Here is a 17,089-nt window from a genome sequence, read left to right as displayed (position 1 = left end):
GCTGCATTGGTTTTGATCCTCCATTTTTGTTCCCAGATGGCTATCCTGTCGACCTCATTTTGTGTTTTGTGTGTGGATGTATCTATATTGGCATTAGTGATAAGTTGTGTAATGTCGTCTGCATAGGCTAGTGTGATGGAGTTGTGGTATACAGGTGTTGGAATGTCGGTAGTGTATAAAATGTAGATGGTAGGGGAGAGGACAGATCCCTGGGGTACTCCAGCATTTAGTGTGAAGTAGTCAGAGTAACAGCCTTGGAATTTCATTCTCATGGTACGGCCGTCTAGGAAGTTGCAGAGGAGTTTACGAGTAGTGAGAGGCAGGTTAAAGTTAGTGCAGAGTTTGTACCTGAGCCCTTCGTGCCAGTGTCAAAAGCTTTTTCAACGTCTTTTGCAACCAGGGCTGTCCTGTTTCTTTGTTTTTGTTATGTGGATGTAGTTGAGAAAGATGTTAATGGCATTTTGTGTTCTGAAGCCAAACTGGCCATCAGAAAGTAGAGAGTTGTGTTCCAGGTATCTGCGAAGGCGATGGTTGATGAGTTTTTCAAAGAGTTTTCCTAAAGTTTCGAGGAGGCTGATAGGGCGATAGTTTCTAGGATCAGAGAGGTCTTTTTTGGGTTTAGGAAGGAGGATAGCAGTAGCAGCTTTGAAGAGGGAAGGGAAGTATCCAGAGGCAAGGGAGGCATTGAGGAGGTTTGTGTAGGCAGTAATGATAGAGTCAGGAAGGTGTTTTAGGATAATATGGTTTAGGCCAGAGGCACCAGGAGCCTTGGGAGGAAGGTGTCTGAGGAGAGTTTTAATGTCTGTGTTGGTGAAAGGAGTGTCGAGTTCTTGGGAGGAGGTAAGAGAGTCCAGATGGATGTGGCTATTTGGTGTTGTTTCTTGTGTGTGTGCAGTGTTTCAGTGTTCTATGTTCTGAATGTGTTGAATAACGTTAGGGCGAGGTGGGTGAGGGTGGAAGATGTTCTCCTAGATGTGTCTGAAGATGTTAGTAGCAGCCTGTGGGTCTGAGATGAGTGTGTTGTTGTGGGTGATGTGTTTGAATTTGTTGGTGGGAGTTGTGCCTCTGATTTTTTTTGATAAAGTTCCAGAAGGCTTTAGTGTTTTTAATACGCTGTTTGTCCACTTGTTGTATGAGTTGTGACCAGTGATTGTTGTGGTCTTGGTCTAGGCTGTGTAGAATGTTGTTTCTAAGGTAAGTGAGATCTAATTGGACTTGATTAAATCTATGTGTGTTGTAGAGGAAGCGGTTGTGGTAGCAGATAATTAATCTTCTTATTCTGAGTGAGGGTTTGAAGGAATAACGAGTGGTGTGAGTTTTCTTTGGTATTGCGGTGTTGGCTGCTTGTGTAATGGTGTCCTGGTTGAGATCAAGTTGAGTATCGATGTCAGAGATGGGTTTGTTGTTGTAGTCATAGGTGAGGTTAGTATTGTCTGTGTTGTTTGAAAACAACACAGTCAGCATTCTTGTAGGAGAAGGAAGGTGTGGCTGGGATGAGGATAGGGTTGGAGATGTGTAAGATGACTCGGATGTGATCAGAGCCTGTAATAGGGCCAGGTGAGATGTAGTGTTGAAAGAGAGAGCTGGCTCGGTTTGCCAGAATGATGTCTGGTTTGCCTTGGCCCGTGTGGTTGTAGAAGGTGTTGAAGTCTGAGCCGAGATGAATTAGGTGTTTATGGTTTGTGAAGTTGAGTAATTGGTGACCAAATTGGTTGTTACTGGTGTGATGAAAGGCGGCGTGTTCGGCATTCATGTCAGCTAGTAGGTATGTTGGTGTAGTTAAGACTAAGGAAAGGTCGTGTATGTTGAGAATAGTGCTTGGGTGAGCATAGGTGGTGAAAAAGATAAAGTGGCCAAGGTGGGTGTGTATTCTGACTGCAAGACAGTGTTGGTGAATATAAGGGATTGGGAGAAATTCGTGTTTTATGTTGGATTTGACAAGGATGGCAACCCCATCGTGAGGATCATAGGGGGACTGTAGTGCAGTATAACCATAATGGCAGATACGTTGAGGGGCTTTGAGGCAGGTACTGTTTAGCAAAACAATATCTGGCCTCTCTGCTTCAAGGAGCTCGGTCAGTAGGTGTCTAATTGTAAAGTAAGAACGTACGTTGAACTGAATCACTTTAAACATGATTTAATGGTTTCGTCACAGCAAAGTTAATGTCGGGGGAGGAGTTTGGATTAAAGCCCGTGATAGTGGTGCCATCAGTGGATGTGTGTTTGTAGGTGTTACTGACCCGTTTTCTGGGGGGGGAGGAAGAGATGGATATGTTTTTATGTTCTTTGGTCTGTCTGTCAGAGGTTGGGGCAGGTTTAGGTTTGAGTGGATTTTGTTTGGAGGAGGTGGAGTTGGACCTGGATGAAATTTTGGTTGTGGTGGGGAGTGGGCGAGGGTAGATGCAGAGGAAGTGGAAGCTTTGGTAGGGGATGAGAAAGTGGAAGCTATGGTAAGGGATGAGGAAGTGGAAGCTTTGGTTGGGGATGAGGAAGTGGGTAAGGAGGTGGGGGGGAGAGGTGGTCGTAGCAGCAGCAGGAGTGTTGGTGGGAGGGGTAGAAGTAGTGAAGAGGGGTAGGGGAGGAAGAGAGCTGGTGGGTGTAGGAAGTGGGGGGTGGGAGGGAGGATGTAGAGGTTGTAGGGGGCTTAGAAGAGAAGCAGGAAGGAGGGATAATTAAAGAGGGAAGATTGTTAGCAGACAAGATTAGATTAAGGACATGTGAATAGTCTGATTAGTAAGCTTGAGAGATTACCATCGCAGAGTGGGCAGCAGTGGCGAGTTGACAGTTTGTTTTGTAGTCTAGTGTGGGTGTAGGTGTAGGAGAAGTGCTTGTAGTCTGTGTGTTGGTGTTTGATGTGTTTAGAGTTGGAGAGGTAGACTAAGTGTGTGGAGTAACCCAGGCATTGGGGGTAGGGGAGGGTGGTATGGAAGGGGGGGGGAGGTGCAGGGAAGGGGTTGGGGAGGGAGGGAGGTTGGCTTGCTCTGAGGAAGGAGAGAATGTCTTTTCTAGAAGGGCAGGAATTTGCAACTGCAGTGTGACCTGCTGCAGTTAGAACATTTAAGGGGGAGGTTGCAAGTATTCCAGAAGTGGCCAGTTGCTGAACATCTGGAGCAGATTTGAGTGGATGTGCATGAGATTTTGTCGTGGCAGAATTTGTAGCATTTCAGACATTGTGTGATGGGGTGAAAGTTCGGAGTGAAGAGAGTGTTTGGAGGAATGCGGATGGTTTTGGCAAGGATTCCTTGATCGAAGAGTGTAGAGGCGTCAGAAGGAGTTGAACAGCGTATTTTGAGGATGGTAGAGTTTTCAGGTCTGTAAATATCGTCAACAGAGACTTTGTTCTTAGTACTAATGTCTTTGATTAAGTCTTCTTTGTCTGTGTCATAGGCAGTCAGGAGAGAATAGTCTACGTGTTTTGCGATCACTGCATTTGGCGCGGTGCTCAGGAGTCCAAATATTAGTGAAGCCTGCGTTGAGAAGCTTTTGTCTGCTCTCGGTTGAGGTGTACATTTCATAAGAATGTCTGTCAAGGAGTTTGAAGCCTGAGTTGGTTTTAAAGACTTTCAGCTGAGGTGCGCCAGTGATCTGGTACAATAAATTTCCAGGACAGATAGTGGCATGATCAGAATTAGAGTATTGGGTTTGGAAGAGGTAGAGGCAGGGTAGGCCTTAGAGGCAGGAGTAAACGGAGTAGAGGCAGGTGTTGGCGGTAGAGTGGTAAGGGGGAAGGAAGTGGAAGGCATTGAAGGCACTGTAAATCAGATGTGGCGGCCAAATCTGTGAGAATACTCGGCTAGGCAAGTACGTGTGAATTAGACACACGTACTTGCCTGGCTATAACTTTAAAGTTTTCTTGTGGAGTCCGTCGCTGGAGGCACAAGACACTGAGGAGGTGAGCTGTAGCTTGATGGAGCACTGTATGCCCTGAAACGGCGAGGAGAGGCAACACTGGCTGTATGGCGTGCAGACAGCACGTACAGGCTGAGGCATGGAGACTTCAGACAGCAACAGGAGTGCAGAGAGAGGCTTCCTGCCCTTGGGTAGGCAGTCACCGACTCACCAATCCTGATGGTGAAGACGAAGGTCCAGTAACCACCACTCTGAGGGAAGTCACTCTCAACACGAGGTAATTAAAGAGGCGAGATCGTTGGTCGATGAAGGTGTGTGTGTGATTGATTATGAACAAAAAGGAACGAACGAACAAGTTCAGGTAAGATCCCAAATGGGATGAGCAGGGAAGACGGGACCGACGAAGAATAGCACTGGAGAGGAGTGTTCTTAGTCGTAGAAATAGAGCCAGGGCTTAACCCAGCAGCGAAGGCGATCGTGGGTCAGATATTGAGAACAGAAATTCAGAAACTTCTGTTGGGACTCCGGTGGGTTGAGAGGGGAGGACGAAAGAGGCGATGATTAGCACTGGAGAGGAGTGTAGAACTGAGCCATGTCTTAAATCAAAAGCTAAGGCGAACGTGGGTCAGAGAATGAACAGCTCAAGGTACCTGTCAGAGAATCCAAGGTTATTTGTAAATAGGGTTAGGAGCAGGATCATACAAGGAGTAGAAAAGGTTGTGTTGGTTTGTGGGTCTGCGAATGTCTTCGTCAAGAAGAGAGGTCCAATAGTCATGTCGTGTCTTAAGTTTGTCTATCTGTTTGTCAATGAGCGTCTTCCAGTACAGATTGAGCACAGGGATGTCTAATTGGGCATGGAGAGACTCGCTTGTGGCGAAGTCCTCCCATCTGACATCAAGCACCCAGTGCAGCGCCTTGTTCTGGACACACTGCAGTTTACGTAAATTTGTTTTAGCTGCAAGAGAGAGGGCTAAAGGAGAGCAAAAGATTAGAGGACGTATTAGGGATTTGTAGAGGTGTAATCTGGTGCGTTGGGAGGCATGTTGCAGCTTGTAGAGGCCCGCAAGGGCCTTACTAGCTATTGCATGCTTTGAGTGAATGTGTCCGTGTAAGCGAAGAAGGTAGTCAAGATTAACGCCAAGGACAGAGCCAGATTGTGTGATGGGGATGTAAGTGCGGGTGTCAGCTGTTTTGAGCTCGACAGGTAATGGAGGGTCACGTTTCCTGTAGTTAAAATATGTAATGCTGGATTTAGCTGCATTGGTTCCTATTCTCCATTTTTGTTCCCAGATGTCTATCCTGTCGACCTCGTTTTGTGTGTGTGTATCTATATTGGCGTGAGTGATGAGTTGTGTAATGTCGTCTGCACAGACAGTTCTCGATGACGCACTGACTTTCGTGGATTATCCTGGGTGGCTAACCCTCCTGGTTAAAAATCCGAACAAATATTATCTCAAATCCTGTGAGCTCTCAAAAAGAATCCAATAATGCTCTTATGTCTTGTTCTGTTGTCATGATGGGACAGACATATCAAACATAGCCTGCAGATGTCCAAAACTGCAAGTGCAAAACACTCAATGATAAAGTAGGGTAATATGTTTTACTTAGTAGCCAGCACCTAAAAGCTTGTTCCAGTCCAGATCACACTAAAGTACTTAGCTTAATACAGAAAAGAAAATTAACAAGGTATCCCCAAAGAGGTACCTCTAAATGGTTGCCTAAATTTTTATTTTTATACCGCTTGTTTTCATTTATAACTTTTTGATTTCCCCGAACACGTATCTTTACAAGATTGTCTGATTTTTATACTCCAATTTTTTTTTATAATTTGAGAACACCTCATCAGGTCAGCTTCAAATTTTGAATGCTGGTGTATTATAACTAAGCTAAGATCAACACAACTATTAGCATATACACATGTCCTCTAGTCAATGTTATATTGACCATTCTTGGAACTCGCTTCCTTATCATAACTTGAGAAAGGCTCTCCTGATGGGCTTCAAAATTTAAATGCTGATGTATCCAATTTAGAAGGTTGGAATTGTTATTGGAGCGTGCAGGTACCAATTCGTCAATGGTATATTCTTTCCGTGAAATAATGTGTATCATTGTTCGCATCGCTATTGGGCCGTGCGGACGGGCTGCGCAGTAGCTCCCACTTCACCTGGTTTCTGCGCAGTTTTCACTGATCAAACATGGCGGATTACAACGGCAGGAAGATCAACACAGTTTGCATTGAGCTGTTAAGGGGTTCTCTGAGCCCTGCTACGATGAACATACTTCTTCCTGCAATTATTAGGGATCTATACGGCATCCCTGATGAGGAACTGTATGGTGTGGCCCTTAATGGGTTGAAAAGAGTATTTGTGAAGTTTATGAGGGCCAGTTTCTACAGCAGTGTGGTGGAGGAGTACCAGGAACGCCGAATGTGCCTCAACTCGACGATGGATGTGTGCATGCATGACGTATCTACTTACTACACGTGGGTACGAGTGACAAGTTTGGTATAGAGGACGTTTTCTGCAACTACGGAGTCATTCATGAGGCTAGAGGAGGGGTATGGCGGGATGGACCATATGAGGGCCTCCCGGAAGGTTCATACACCATCAAGATGACATTAAAGAAGCCTATACCTTCGTATGTTATGTTGACAGGCAACAGAACTCAGGTGTATGTGTCTTATGCGGGACAAAGGAGGACGTGTCGTCTTTGTAACTCTTATGAACATATAGCGGCGCAATGTGCACGTAAAGTTGCCCCAGGGGTGCCAGCCCCGGTGGAGGAGGTCCAGCAGACGAGTGTGGTGGCGACGGCGAAAACTGGGACTCCTCTATGGAGTGAGGAGGTGGAAAAGGAGGGAGAACAGTTGGGGACGTGTGTCACACTCACGGTGGAGGATGGAGATCCTCCTCCAAAGCCTGTGGTGGTGGAGGAAGTGGCGGAGTCGACACAGGAGGTGTCCTTAGAGTCTGTGCTCCAGGAATTCTTGGAGGAGGCTTTGGTAGGAGAGGACATGGATGGACGGCCCAGTGATAGGCAGCGATTGCAAAGGGTGAGTGAGAAGAAGGGAGTAACAGCGAATAGTGGACAGGATACAGTTGTGGTGGCAGAGGTACACAGGGAGGATGTACCTGAGGAAGAGATGGCTTTGGGAGGCAGCTCTAGGAAGCGGCCAGCGGGTTTGACTGAATTAGACGACGTTTTAACACCTGGGCAAAGACCAGGTAAGAAGGCATGGGCAGAGGCGGTACGAAAATCCCCTACAGAGGGGGAAGTACAGGGAAAATCGGGGGGGGGGAGGGACAGGGGGGGTAGGGGGTCTTATTAAAAATAGTAGTAAGGAAAGTGTGAGCAGCTTGAAGGGAAGTGTGAGCAAGCCACAGCAGCACAGAGGTAAGCCGCCTTTCCTTGACCATTCAGGTGTGTAACACTAAATGCTAATGGCCTCAAGACTGAAGTAAAAAGGGTATGGTTGGAGTGGTTCCTCAAAAGGTATGACGTGGATGTTTGCTTCCTACAGGAGCATAACCATAAGTCAGGTAGTGAGTTGTGATTGAGAGGATATAAGTTGTTTGTAAGCATGGCAATGCTTTTAAAGGGAGGAGTGGCTGTTTTAGTAAAGGAGACCAGTCCATTGCGAGTCATGAGGTGGGAGGGGGGAGGGGGGAAGGGGAGGGTTGTTCGGGTGGATGGGTGGTGAGGGGAAAGCAGGGTATGTTTTGTGGGAGTTTATATGCCCGCGATTGGTAACGTGAGGATAAAAACAGACTTTGTTCGGGACGTATTGTTATACTATCTCAGGGGTTTACCTGCTATCGCGATAATTGGAGGTGATTGGAATTGTGTGATTAGGCATGGAGACGTAATACCTAGGGGGGCGGGGTGTGTGTTGGGTGTCTTACGGGATGCTTTTCGAGATGTCGGGGTCGTAGATGTGGTCGGCAGGGGGGGGTATCAGGTGGAGCACACCTATGTACAGGGGAGTTATGAGGCAAGGTTGGATAGGATTTATGTTAGGCAGGGGATAGGAGTGGAGAGGGTTAGAACAGTAGACGTGGGTTTGTCTGACCACAGAGCAGTGTTGGCTGACCTTCGGGTGGATGGTATTCCGAAAACATACCAGAGTTATTGGAAATTAAATGTGAGGCTTTTACAGGAGGAAGATCAAGGTTGGTCCTTTCAGGCATGGTGGAAAGGGTTTTGGGAGGCTAGGGATGAGGAGGTGGATTTGCTAGATTGGTGGGAGTTGCAGGCAAAGGTGCAGATTGCAGGATTTTTTAAGAAGAGGGGCAGGGAACGGGCACGCTGGAGGTTTGGATTGCAGAATTATTTAGAGGGCCAGTTGAATGATTGTTATGGGGGGGGGGGGGGGTAGGGAAGGTGTGGGAGGAGTTATGGGGGAACTTAGAAGTCGTTTAGTGGAGATGCATAATGAACGTTTTGATGCACTCAGGGTCAGGGCAGGCTTGGAGGACGTACTAAAAGGTGATAAGCCAACCGGGTATGTACTCCGAAAATTCAAGGACAGACAGTTGAGGAATACCGTGGCACATATTGTCGTGGAGGGGGGGGGAGGGTTATGTGCAGGGACAGGGTCTCTCTGACACAGATTGTATCAGTAGGTATACTGATTATTGGTTTACGGAGAAATGGAAGAGAAGGGGAGGGGTGGTTGGGTTAGAAACATTTAGAGCTATAGGGGTTCATCAGGGTTTGGGGCAGGGGGATCGGGACATGTTGGAGGGAGGCATTAAGGAGGCAGAGGTGGGGGAGGTGGTGAATGGGTTGAGTCAGGGGAAGGCACCGGGAATAGATGGGTTATCTAATGATTTTTACAGAGCACATTGGGAGGATCTGAGGGAGTGCCTAGTGGCGGTTCTGAATTATATGTTGAAACATGGTAGGATGGCGCAAACACAGAGAACTGGGGTTGTTGTTTTGGTGCCAAAGAAGGGGGAGGAGAAGGGTTTGGGAGATTATCGTCCGTTGTCGTTAATGTGTACAGATTACAAAATTTTTGCAAAGGTATTAGGTAACAGGTTAAAGAAGGTAATTGGGAATAGAATACATGAGGGTCAGTATGGGATACCGGGATGGACTATGAAGAATGGGCACAGTGGGATAAGGGATTTTATAGAGAACTGCCAGGGAGGGGGTGTCCTTGGCTTGGATTGGGCTCAGGCCTATGACTGCGTGAAGAGGGACTTTTTGTGGGGCTGTTTGGAGAAATTGGGTTTTGGAGGGGGGGTAGTGAGGTGGGTGCGCACTCTATATGAGGGGGCTGTCATGAGGGTGCAGGTTAATGGAAAGCTGGGGGGGACGGTGATGATGGAACAGGGATTAAGGCAGGGTTGCCTGCTGTCACAGTTGCTCTTTGCATGTGTGCAACATCCTTTCTTTGAGGCTGTGGAGGAGGAATTGCGGGGGGTAGGGGGGGAAGCATGGGGGGAATAGTAGGTTATGTGGATGACACAACTGTTTTAGTTACGAGTGGGGAGGCTTTAAGAAGGGTGGGAGAGGTGATAAGGAGTTTTGGGAATGTTTCAGGAACTGTAGTTAATTTAGCAAAGTCTAGGTTATTGGAGGTAGGAACATGGGTTGGGGGGAGATTGGGGGAGGAGATGGGATGGACGGTTTGTGACAGAATTAGGGTGTGTGGGATATGGTATATGAAGCAGTTGCAGGAATGTAGGAGGATTAACTCAGAAACAGCCACAAGTAGGGTTATAGGCATGTTAAAAGGTTTGAGGGTTAGTGAAGTGGCGTTACAGCAGAGGGCGTTGGTAATTAACTTGCTGGTGTATAGTAAGGTCTGGGGTGTGGCGGAGGTGCTCCCTTTGAGGGTGCAGGATATACAGGAAATACAGAGGAGGGGGTTGAGGTTTGTGTGGGGGTTTGGGAGGGCCTGGTTGTCCAAGGAGGTGGTCATGACGGAGGTGAAACGGGGTGGACTAGGTTTGTTGGCCTTCGGGCCTAGGGTAACGGCATTATATATTAAGCAGAGGTATCTAAGGGTGGGGGGGGAGAGGGGTGTTAGGGTGGATAGGGTGATGAGGGATGCTAGAAACTGGTGGTGAGGCAGGGATTTGAGAAAGTGTGAAGATGTAATAAGATTCTTGTTGACAGTGAGGCAGGTTAAAAGTTTGAAGGTAAACACAGTGGTGGGTGTGGTGTGGGGAAGGGGTGTATTGCAGGGGGTCGCAGTATACCCCATGTATAACTGGAGGGTCATATGGAGGGAGTTCAGGAAGCTTAGGATACCAGCAAGGGTCAGGGAGATGGTATACCATTTTCTCATGGGAGTGGTTGCATCTAAGCAAGTGTTGCATAAAATGGGGTTAGTGAGAGAGGCAACATGCTTATTCTGTGGGAGGAGGAAACTGCTTATCATGTGGTATATTTTTGTTCATCTTTGGGCATGGTGAGAGTCTGGATGGCGGGGGTTATTAGGTTGTTGGGGGGGGGGGGGGGAGTTGGTCTTTTCTTAGATCTTTGTCGATGGATGTTAGTGGGGTAGCAAGTGAAGTGGGGAGGGCTTTGATGTATGTTATGGCAGACTATTTGCATGTTTCTTGGGAAATGAGGCAGATTAAAGGGCAGTTGAGGATAAAAGCGTTAGCAGCAAGGTTCTTTAGGACAAGGTGTAGGAATAGATTAATATATGGGGGGAGATGGGAATCAAGTTTTTTGGTAGGTTATCGTAATCTCACTGTGGCACAACTTCTCAGGGAACAGGGGAGGGGGGGCAAGGGACGGGTCTCCTTTAATGTGAGAGGGGTGTAAGGTTGTGTTAGTAGTGTTGAAGGTGATGAGAGAGTGATCTAGTGAGAGCATACATTCGTGAACTGGTTATGTTCCTGGAGGGTTATTTTATATTTGCGTTCAGTACCATGGTTTCATTCAGTAACACCTAGAACGTCATACATTTACATATTTTGGTTTGGGTATATTTATTACACTCACTGTCAAGGATAGGTGGCTTACGCAGCTGTTATGGTGTTTTATGTCATGCAGTACTGAACATGTACAAAAATGATACTGCCAGGAAATTCTAGTAATCCTTTTTATTAATATGAGATGTGTTAAAAAATTAAAATAAAACAAGGAAACACTGTAGGTCAAGTGTACGTTAGTATGGGATGATGCTTGTATTTTTGTAGTTTTAAACATGCAGCTGCAAGTACTTTCCTTTAAAGATGTACTCCTATATAGAAGGACTGTAATACTTTTACACACATTCATGTAGTGAATATTACTATGTCAAGGATGTATACTTTGTGTTTCAGATAGGGAGATTAGGATCTTATGTCCAGTCATTAACAAGTTTGATCTTAAGCTAGGATTTAGTTAGATGTAGGGGAGTGCCTGTATAGTCTTCACTGAGGGGGTTTCTTGCCCAGTTCTTGTGTGGGGAGAACCAATTTGACATGTTTCAATGTGATAATTCTAGTCTTGGATTATATTAAATATTTACATCACCTAGTTTTAAAGCTGAGGTAGCATGTAATGTATTCTCTTATATTTTACGTGTAAACTCCATGTTATGCAATGTTGTTATGACAGTTTGAATTTCATGGTTGATGCATTATTATTGATATTAAATATTGTGGGTGTATATTCTTCCGCTTATGCAGGTGTGTGTGTGTATAGGAATGTAATGTCCATATCTGTTTTCGTATGTACTTTTATATTTTTGTGTTTTGTTTTGTTCTTGAATCACCAACTTCTGGTAAATTCCCATTAAGGTTTAATGAGGTTAGGGTATAACCCTAATTGTTAGGTTACTTAAGGTATTTCTTAGAATGGTGCATGTAAATATTTTTGTCTGCACTGGCATTATTAATTATTGTAAAAGGAGGGGTTTTGTAGGACATGTTGTTGGATGTGTAACTGGTTGTAATATGGCTATCAGCTATAGTGTTATTTTAAGTACTGGGATTGTGTGATAGAGGTGATTGTTAATATCCAGTATAGTTTTTCTTTTATTAAACTCTTATACTTTCTTGTATTTGTTGTAAGTTTTAAATAAAAATATAAAAAAAAAAAAAATAACGTGTATGCCTTTTGTGAACAATTTCAGTCAGTAAAGGTTGATGTATTTTACAGACAGGATGGTACCCAACAAGTTTAGGCTTTCTAGATGCAGATTTGCCAATATCTTATAGATATAATTCATAAACATGAAATTGTTGGATTCTGAGCAACGCCATGCCTCTTCTGAGTGGCTTCAAGCTTTCAGTGATGGCGAGCATCACACAATGAAAGGTTTACGTTGTTTTTGGGTTTTATACATTGCAATTTGCCAAATTTATTAAGCAAATTTATTTCCATGTAATAAATGTAGACTGTCTCTTCTAATCAGCTTTAAACCATAAATGATCATGTCTTAATTAGATACAATTTTAGTTTAATATTGGGGTATGTAGGTGGTACCTTCCAGATTTTATGGAAAAAATGAAGATCGAAGTTTTGCTTTCCATGATAAATTTATTGAATACATAACCCGATGAGCTTCAACCTTCAATTCTTATCTACCTTACTTATAGGAAGCTGTGAATTTATGTTGAACCATATAGGTGTTTGCAACATTTTAATTAACCCCTCGGCTGCCCTTCTCTTGTAGCTCATGGAATGGAAGGTATGAAAATTCAAGTATGACATTTTTTCCTGTAAAGATTAAATGTGCCTGCTCTGTACGGGTTCAAACTTTAATAGCTGAAGCATCTTATGAAAAGGAGATTTTTTTTTTTTTTTTTGTTTAGTCGGTGTAGGTGCAAATTTCCTAATTTACTAACAGTAAATTTTAAATTATTGGAGTTTGTGCAATAAGTCAACACTGCATCTCTTGGTTAACTTCAAACTTAAATTTCGCATGTCTCAAAGCAGGCTTTACAATGATTTTTGGGGGGTTTGAATAAGTTTTAACTTGCCAGTTTTATTAACCAAATTAATTTCTGTGCAGTAGCTGAAAAATGCTTCTTATGCAATGCTTCAAACTTTTGATACTGGTGTATCATACCTAGATAACTAAATATTTAACCTTATTAGAAATTTATGTTGCACTATTTGTTTTTGTGCACTGTGGTAGACAGGCCTAGGCTTAAGGGCTGCAGGATACCTTCCTGGGATCGGGCAGCGACTTATTAAATACATCTGTTTACATTAGTTAGTGTGTAGCTGTGTGTTTTGTAGTGATGTGACCATGCTTGTTACAGAGGAGAAGGAAGACATAGAGCACCTGCAAGCCTACAACAGGAAGCTCATCGCCAACATTCTCCCCGAGCACGTCGCCATCCACTTCCTCAGCGTCGATAAGGCTCCTGATGTGAGTCCTGCTATCATGCCCATGCTCACTCACTCTCTCCCCAGAAAAATACTTCATGTCCTTGATGTTCTCTCCTTGTGATCAATATTACATTATTACAAATCTATTAGAGAATTTAGAAATACTATAATTAGCAATTTATGAGTTAAAATAAAAGGTAAACCACTAATAAAATGTATATCTAAAACAATGGAGTATTTCACATAAAATAAATATATAATGAATATTACAAGAGATTGATGTACACTAAAGTATAAATAGTTCTACGACACATTAAGACTATGTTAATTAAAAAATGAGAAACAAGTGAAACAAGGAATAATGGCCCAACTGTTGTTGGATAATCATGGGAAAGAGACGAAAATATGGAATGGATACAGAATAATGTGGTAAACTATGAGAAGAATAAAAGTCATACCTAGGAGGAAAAACTTTAGACGACATGCTGATCTATGCTGGATCATTATTATGTTTACTTTGGTCTAAGACAGACCGAAAGGTGGTCAAAATTTCCACCTCTCAATTTTTTTTTTTTCAGGGTTTGACAAGGTTAGGTTAAGGATCCCTAGCTTTACTGACAAGCTATTTACAGGTTAAGGATTCCTAACTTTATTGACAAGCTAAGAATTGATTGTTCTGTAAATGTAGGTGGCACAGTAGTAGGAGGAATGATTTGTATAGTGAGTAGGTTTAGATCTTTGGAAAGTGGGTGGGGGGGCTGCCTAGGCGTGGACTGTGTGATCATTCTCACTGCAGCTTTTTGTTGGGTTATTGTTGGTTTTAGGTGATTTGTCATTGTCATTAGGTGATTTGTCTATGAGAATTGAGACTTATATACTGCCAAAGGTGAGAAGCATCTCACCTTGTATCTTAATTGGGGAAAACTGAAGGCCACAATTTGAAAAGAAAGAAAAAGCAGTGCTAATACAACACTAGGAAATCTTTTTACACAAAAAGGATGAAATAGCTTAAATGGAACATAAAAGAGGTGCTGTAGTGTTTTAGGCATATGGCACTGAAAACTTTAAACATTTTAATGATAAACTAAAAACTGAAAGCAGAACAGTGCAAATATAGCCCTCCTCCTGTAAATACAAATGGGGAAAAAACAAAATTAGCCAAAATCATGTGCACTCTACATACACAAACATCTTTCCATGCACTCCTGTATCACCTCTCTGCACAGAAATCTATGCACAGAGCCTTACTACAATAAATACCCTCCTTAAACCTTCAGGAGCTGTATCATGAGGAATGCGAGAGTGTGTGCATCCTCTTTGCTTCCATCCCTAACTTTTCCGACTTCTACATGGAGTTGGAGTCCAACAATGAGGGCGTGGAGTGCCTGCGTCTCCTCAATGAGATCATTGCTGATTTTGATGAGCTGCTTGAGGAGGAGCGCTTTAAGTATATAGAGAAGATCAAGTCAACTGGAGCCACCTATATGGCTGCTGCTGGTAAGTTGTTACTCCATTCTGCTATTGGGTGTGGTAATCATCACCCTAAACTTAATTAATATTAACACTTGACAAAATTGTGTAGCTGTTGAATCAAACTTTTTGTCAATTGTAATCCAGTACTATAATGCAGGTGTGAGGTTGATGTGTACTTACACAGGACAACAGAATATATAAAGAAAATAGGCTACCACAGTGTACCAACTATACAGTGAAACCCCAGATTTCGGCCGTAATCCGTTCCAGGAGCTAGGCCTAAATGCGAAGCAATATTTACCATGAGAAATAATGTAAATAGAATTAATCCATTCCAGACCCTCAAAAATATTCACAAAAAATGCATTTTTTAAATAATAATTAGTTTTACATACACACAACACAGATAAATACATATACATGTATATGTAGATACATTAAAATTTAAATAAACATTTAAAATAACATTTACTTACGTTTATTGAAGAGACCTGCTGGCATCCGGAAGACAGGGAGGAGGAAAGAAGGAGGACTTATTGTTTGGAAGGGTAATCCCCTTCCATGAAGACTTTAGGTAACAAGTCCTTATCTGGAGTTACTTCCCATTAGTTTTTAAGCCCACTAGGACCAGCTTGAGAGTCGCTGGACCCCTGTCTCACAAAATAACTGTCAAGAGTGCTCTGTTTCTGGCATCTCCTTAAGATTTCCCTGAAGTGGGACAAGGTTTTGTCACTGAACATGTTGCAGATATGGCTTGTTTCAGCTTGGTTAGGGTGGTGTTTCTCTACAAAAGCTGGCATCCTAGTCCACACTGCACACACCTCTTTAATCTCTGAAGAAGGCACCTCCTTCACTCCCTCTTCCTCCTCCTCCTCTGAAACAAGTTCCTGAACTGTGGTCTGATGCTGTTCCAGTTGAAGCTCTTGAAGTTCGTCAGGGGTTAGCTCTTCCCTGTGGTCCTCCACCAACTCTTCCACATCCTCTCCACTCACCTCCAGCCCCATGGACTTACCCAATGCCACAATACCTTCCACAACAGGCAGAGGGTCAGGGTCAGCCTCAAACACTTCAAAATCCCTCTTTTGGACACAATCTGGCCACAATTGTCTCCAAGCAGAGTTCGAAATCCTGGAAGTCACTCCCTCCCAAGCCTTACCTATAAGGCTTATGCAATGGAGGATACTGAAGTGATTCTTCCAGAACTCTCGTAGGGTCAACTGAGTGTCTGAGGTCGCTACAAAGCACCTTTCAAACACTGCTTTGGTGTAGAGTTTTTTGAAGTTAGAAATGACCTGCTGGTCCATGGGCTGGAGGAGAGGAGTGGTGTTAGAAGGCAAGAACTTCACTGTGATAAAATTGAAGTCCCTAGACAATAGGTCTTCCAAGTTTGGAGGATGAGCTGGAGCATTGTCCATTACCAGGAGGCACTTGAGTAGCAAATTATTTTCCAGGAGGTATTTTTTCACACTTGGGCCAAACACTTCATGGACTCACTCTCAGAAAATTTCCCTCGTGACCCATGCCTTATTATTCGCTTTCCACAAGACACACAATATTCTTGATGACATTGTTTTTCTTAAACACTTTGGGATTTTCTGAGTGATACACAAGTATATGCTTCACTTTAAAATCACCACTAGCATTAGCACAGAACAAAAGAGTGAGCCTGTCTTTCATAGGCTTGTGTCCTGGCAGTGCCTTTTCCTCCTGAGTAATGTAGGTCCTCTTCGGCATTTTCTTCCAAAACAGGCCTGTTTCGTCACAATTGAAAACTTGTTGGGGTCTGAATTTTTCAGTCTCTACATGCCCCTTAAATTCACTCACGAAGTTTTCAGCCACATGTTTGTCTAAACTTGCTGCCTCCCTATGCCTTACCACACTGTGTATGCCACTACACTTCCTAAATCTGTCAAACCAGCCTCTGCTGGCCTTAAATTCACTAACATCAGCACTGGTTCCAGGCATTTTCTTTATCAAATCGGCATGCAATTGCCTTGCCTTCTCACAAATGATCGACTCTGACACACTATCACCCACTCTCTGTTTATTGTTGATCCACACCACCAACAACTTCTCAACCTCTTCAACTTCCTAGGTTTTGACTAAATTGGCTAATGTTTGACTGTGGAACTCTGTAGATGTTTATCAATGTGAGAGGTTTTTGTAGGTATTTGGATTTGAATTTGGCTATTATATATTCCCCATGTTCATCCCTTGTGCAAGTATTAGTGATACATTCTAGTTGGTCTGAGTAGTATATGGCTGTGCCACCTCCTTGTTGGTCTGGCCTACAGTTGTGTATGGCTGTGTAACCAGGAATGGCAATTTGGATTCAGGCCAAATAAAAATACTAATGATGCTATTATACACATGCTAGAACATATATACACTGCAATAGAGAAAAAAGAAGTCCCACTGGGGATCTTCATTGACTTATGTAAAGCTTTTGATACAGTTGACCATGACTTGCTCCACGTAAAAT

General features: G+C 43.6%; 1 protein-coding gene and 1 long non-coding RNA gene across 2 annotated transcripts in view; one reads left to right on the top strand and one right to left on the bottom strand.

The window, feature by feature from the left end:
- The window catches only part of LOC138854160 (uncharacterized), a 502,510-nt gene that overhangs the window by 386,775 nt on the left and 98,646 nt on the right, over window positions 1–17,089 (bottom strand). The window lies entirely within an intron of this gene.
- The window catches only part of LOC128694593 (adenylate cyclase type 5), a 418,524-nt gene that overhangs the window by 371,528 nt on the left and 29,907 nt on the right, over window positions 1–17,089 (top strand). The window contains exons 16-17 of the mRNA XM_070095954.1: window positions 13,065–13,174; window positions 14,412–14,631. Coding sequence (XP_069952055.1) covers window positions 13,065–13,174; window positions 14,412–14,631 — 330 coding nt within the window. The remainder of the gene's footprint in view (window positions 1–13,064; window positions 13,175–14,411; window positions 14,632–17,089) is intronic.

The sequence above is a fragment of the Cherax quadricarinatus genome, chromosome 51, assembly GCF_038502225.1.
Source record: "Cherax quadricarinatus isolate ZL_2023a chromosome 51, ASM3850222v1, whole genome shotgun sequence".
In the NCBI taxonomy this organism is placed as follows: Eukaryota; Metazoa; Arthropoda; class Malacostraca; order Decapoda; family Parastacidae; genus Cherax; species Cherax quadricarinatus.
Note: the sequence above shows the minus strand (reverse complement) of the source record. Positions and strands in the feature narration are given on the sequence as shown.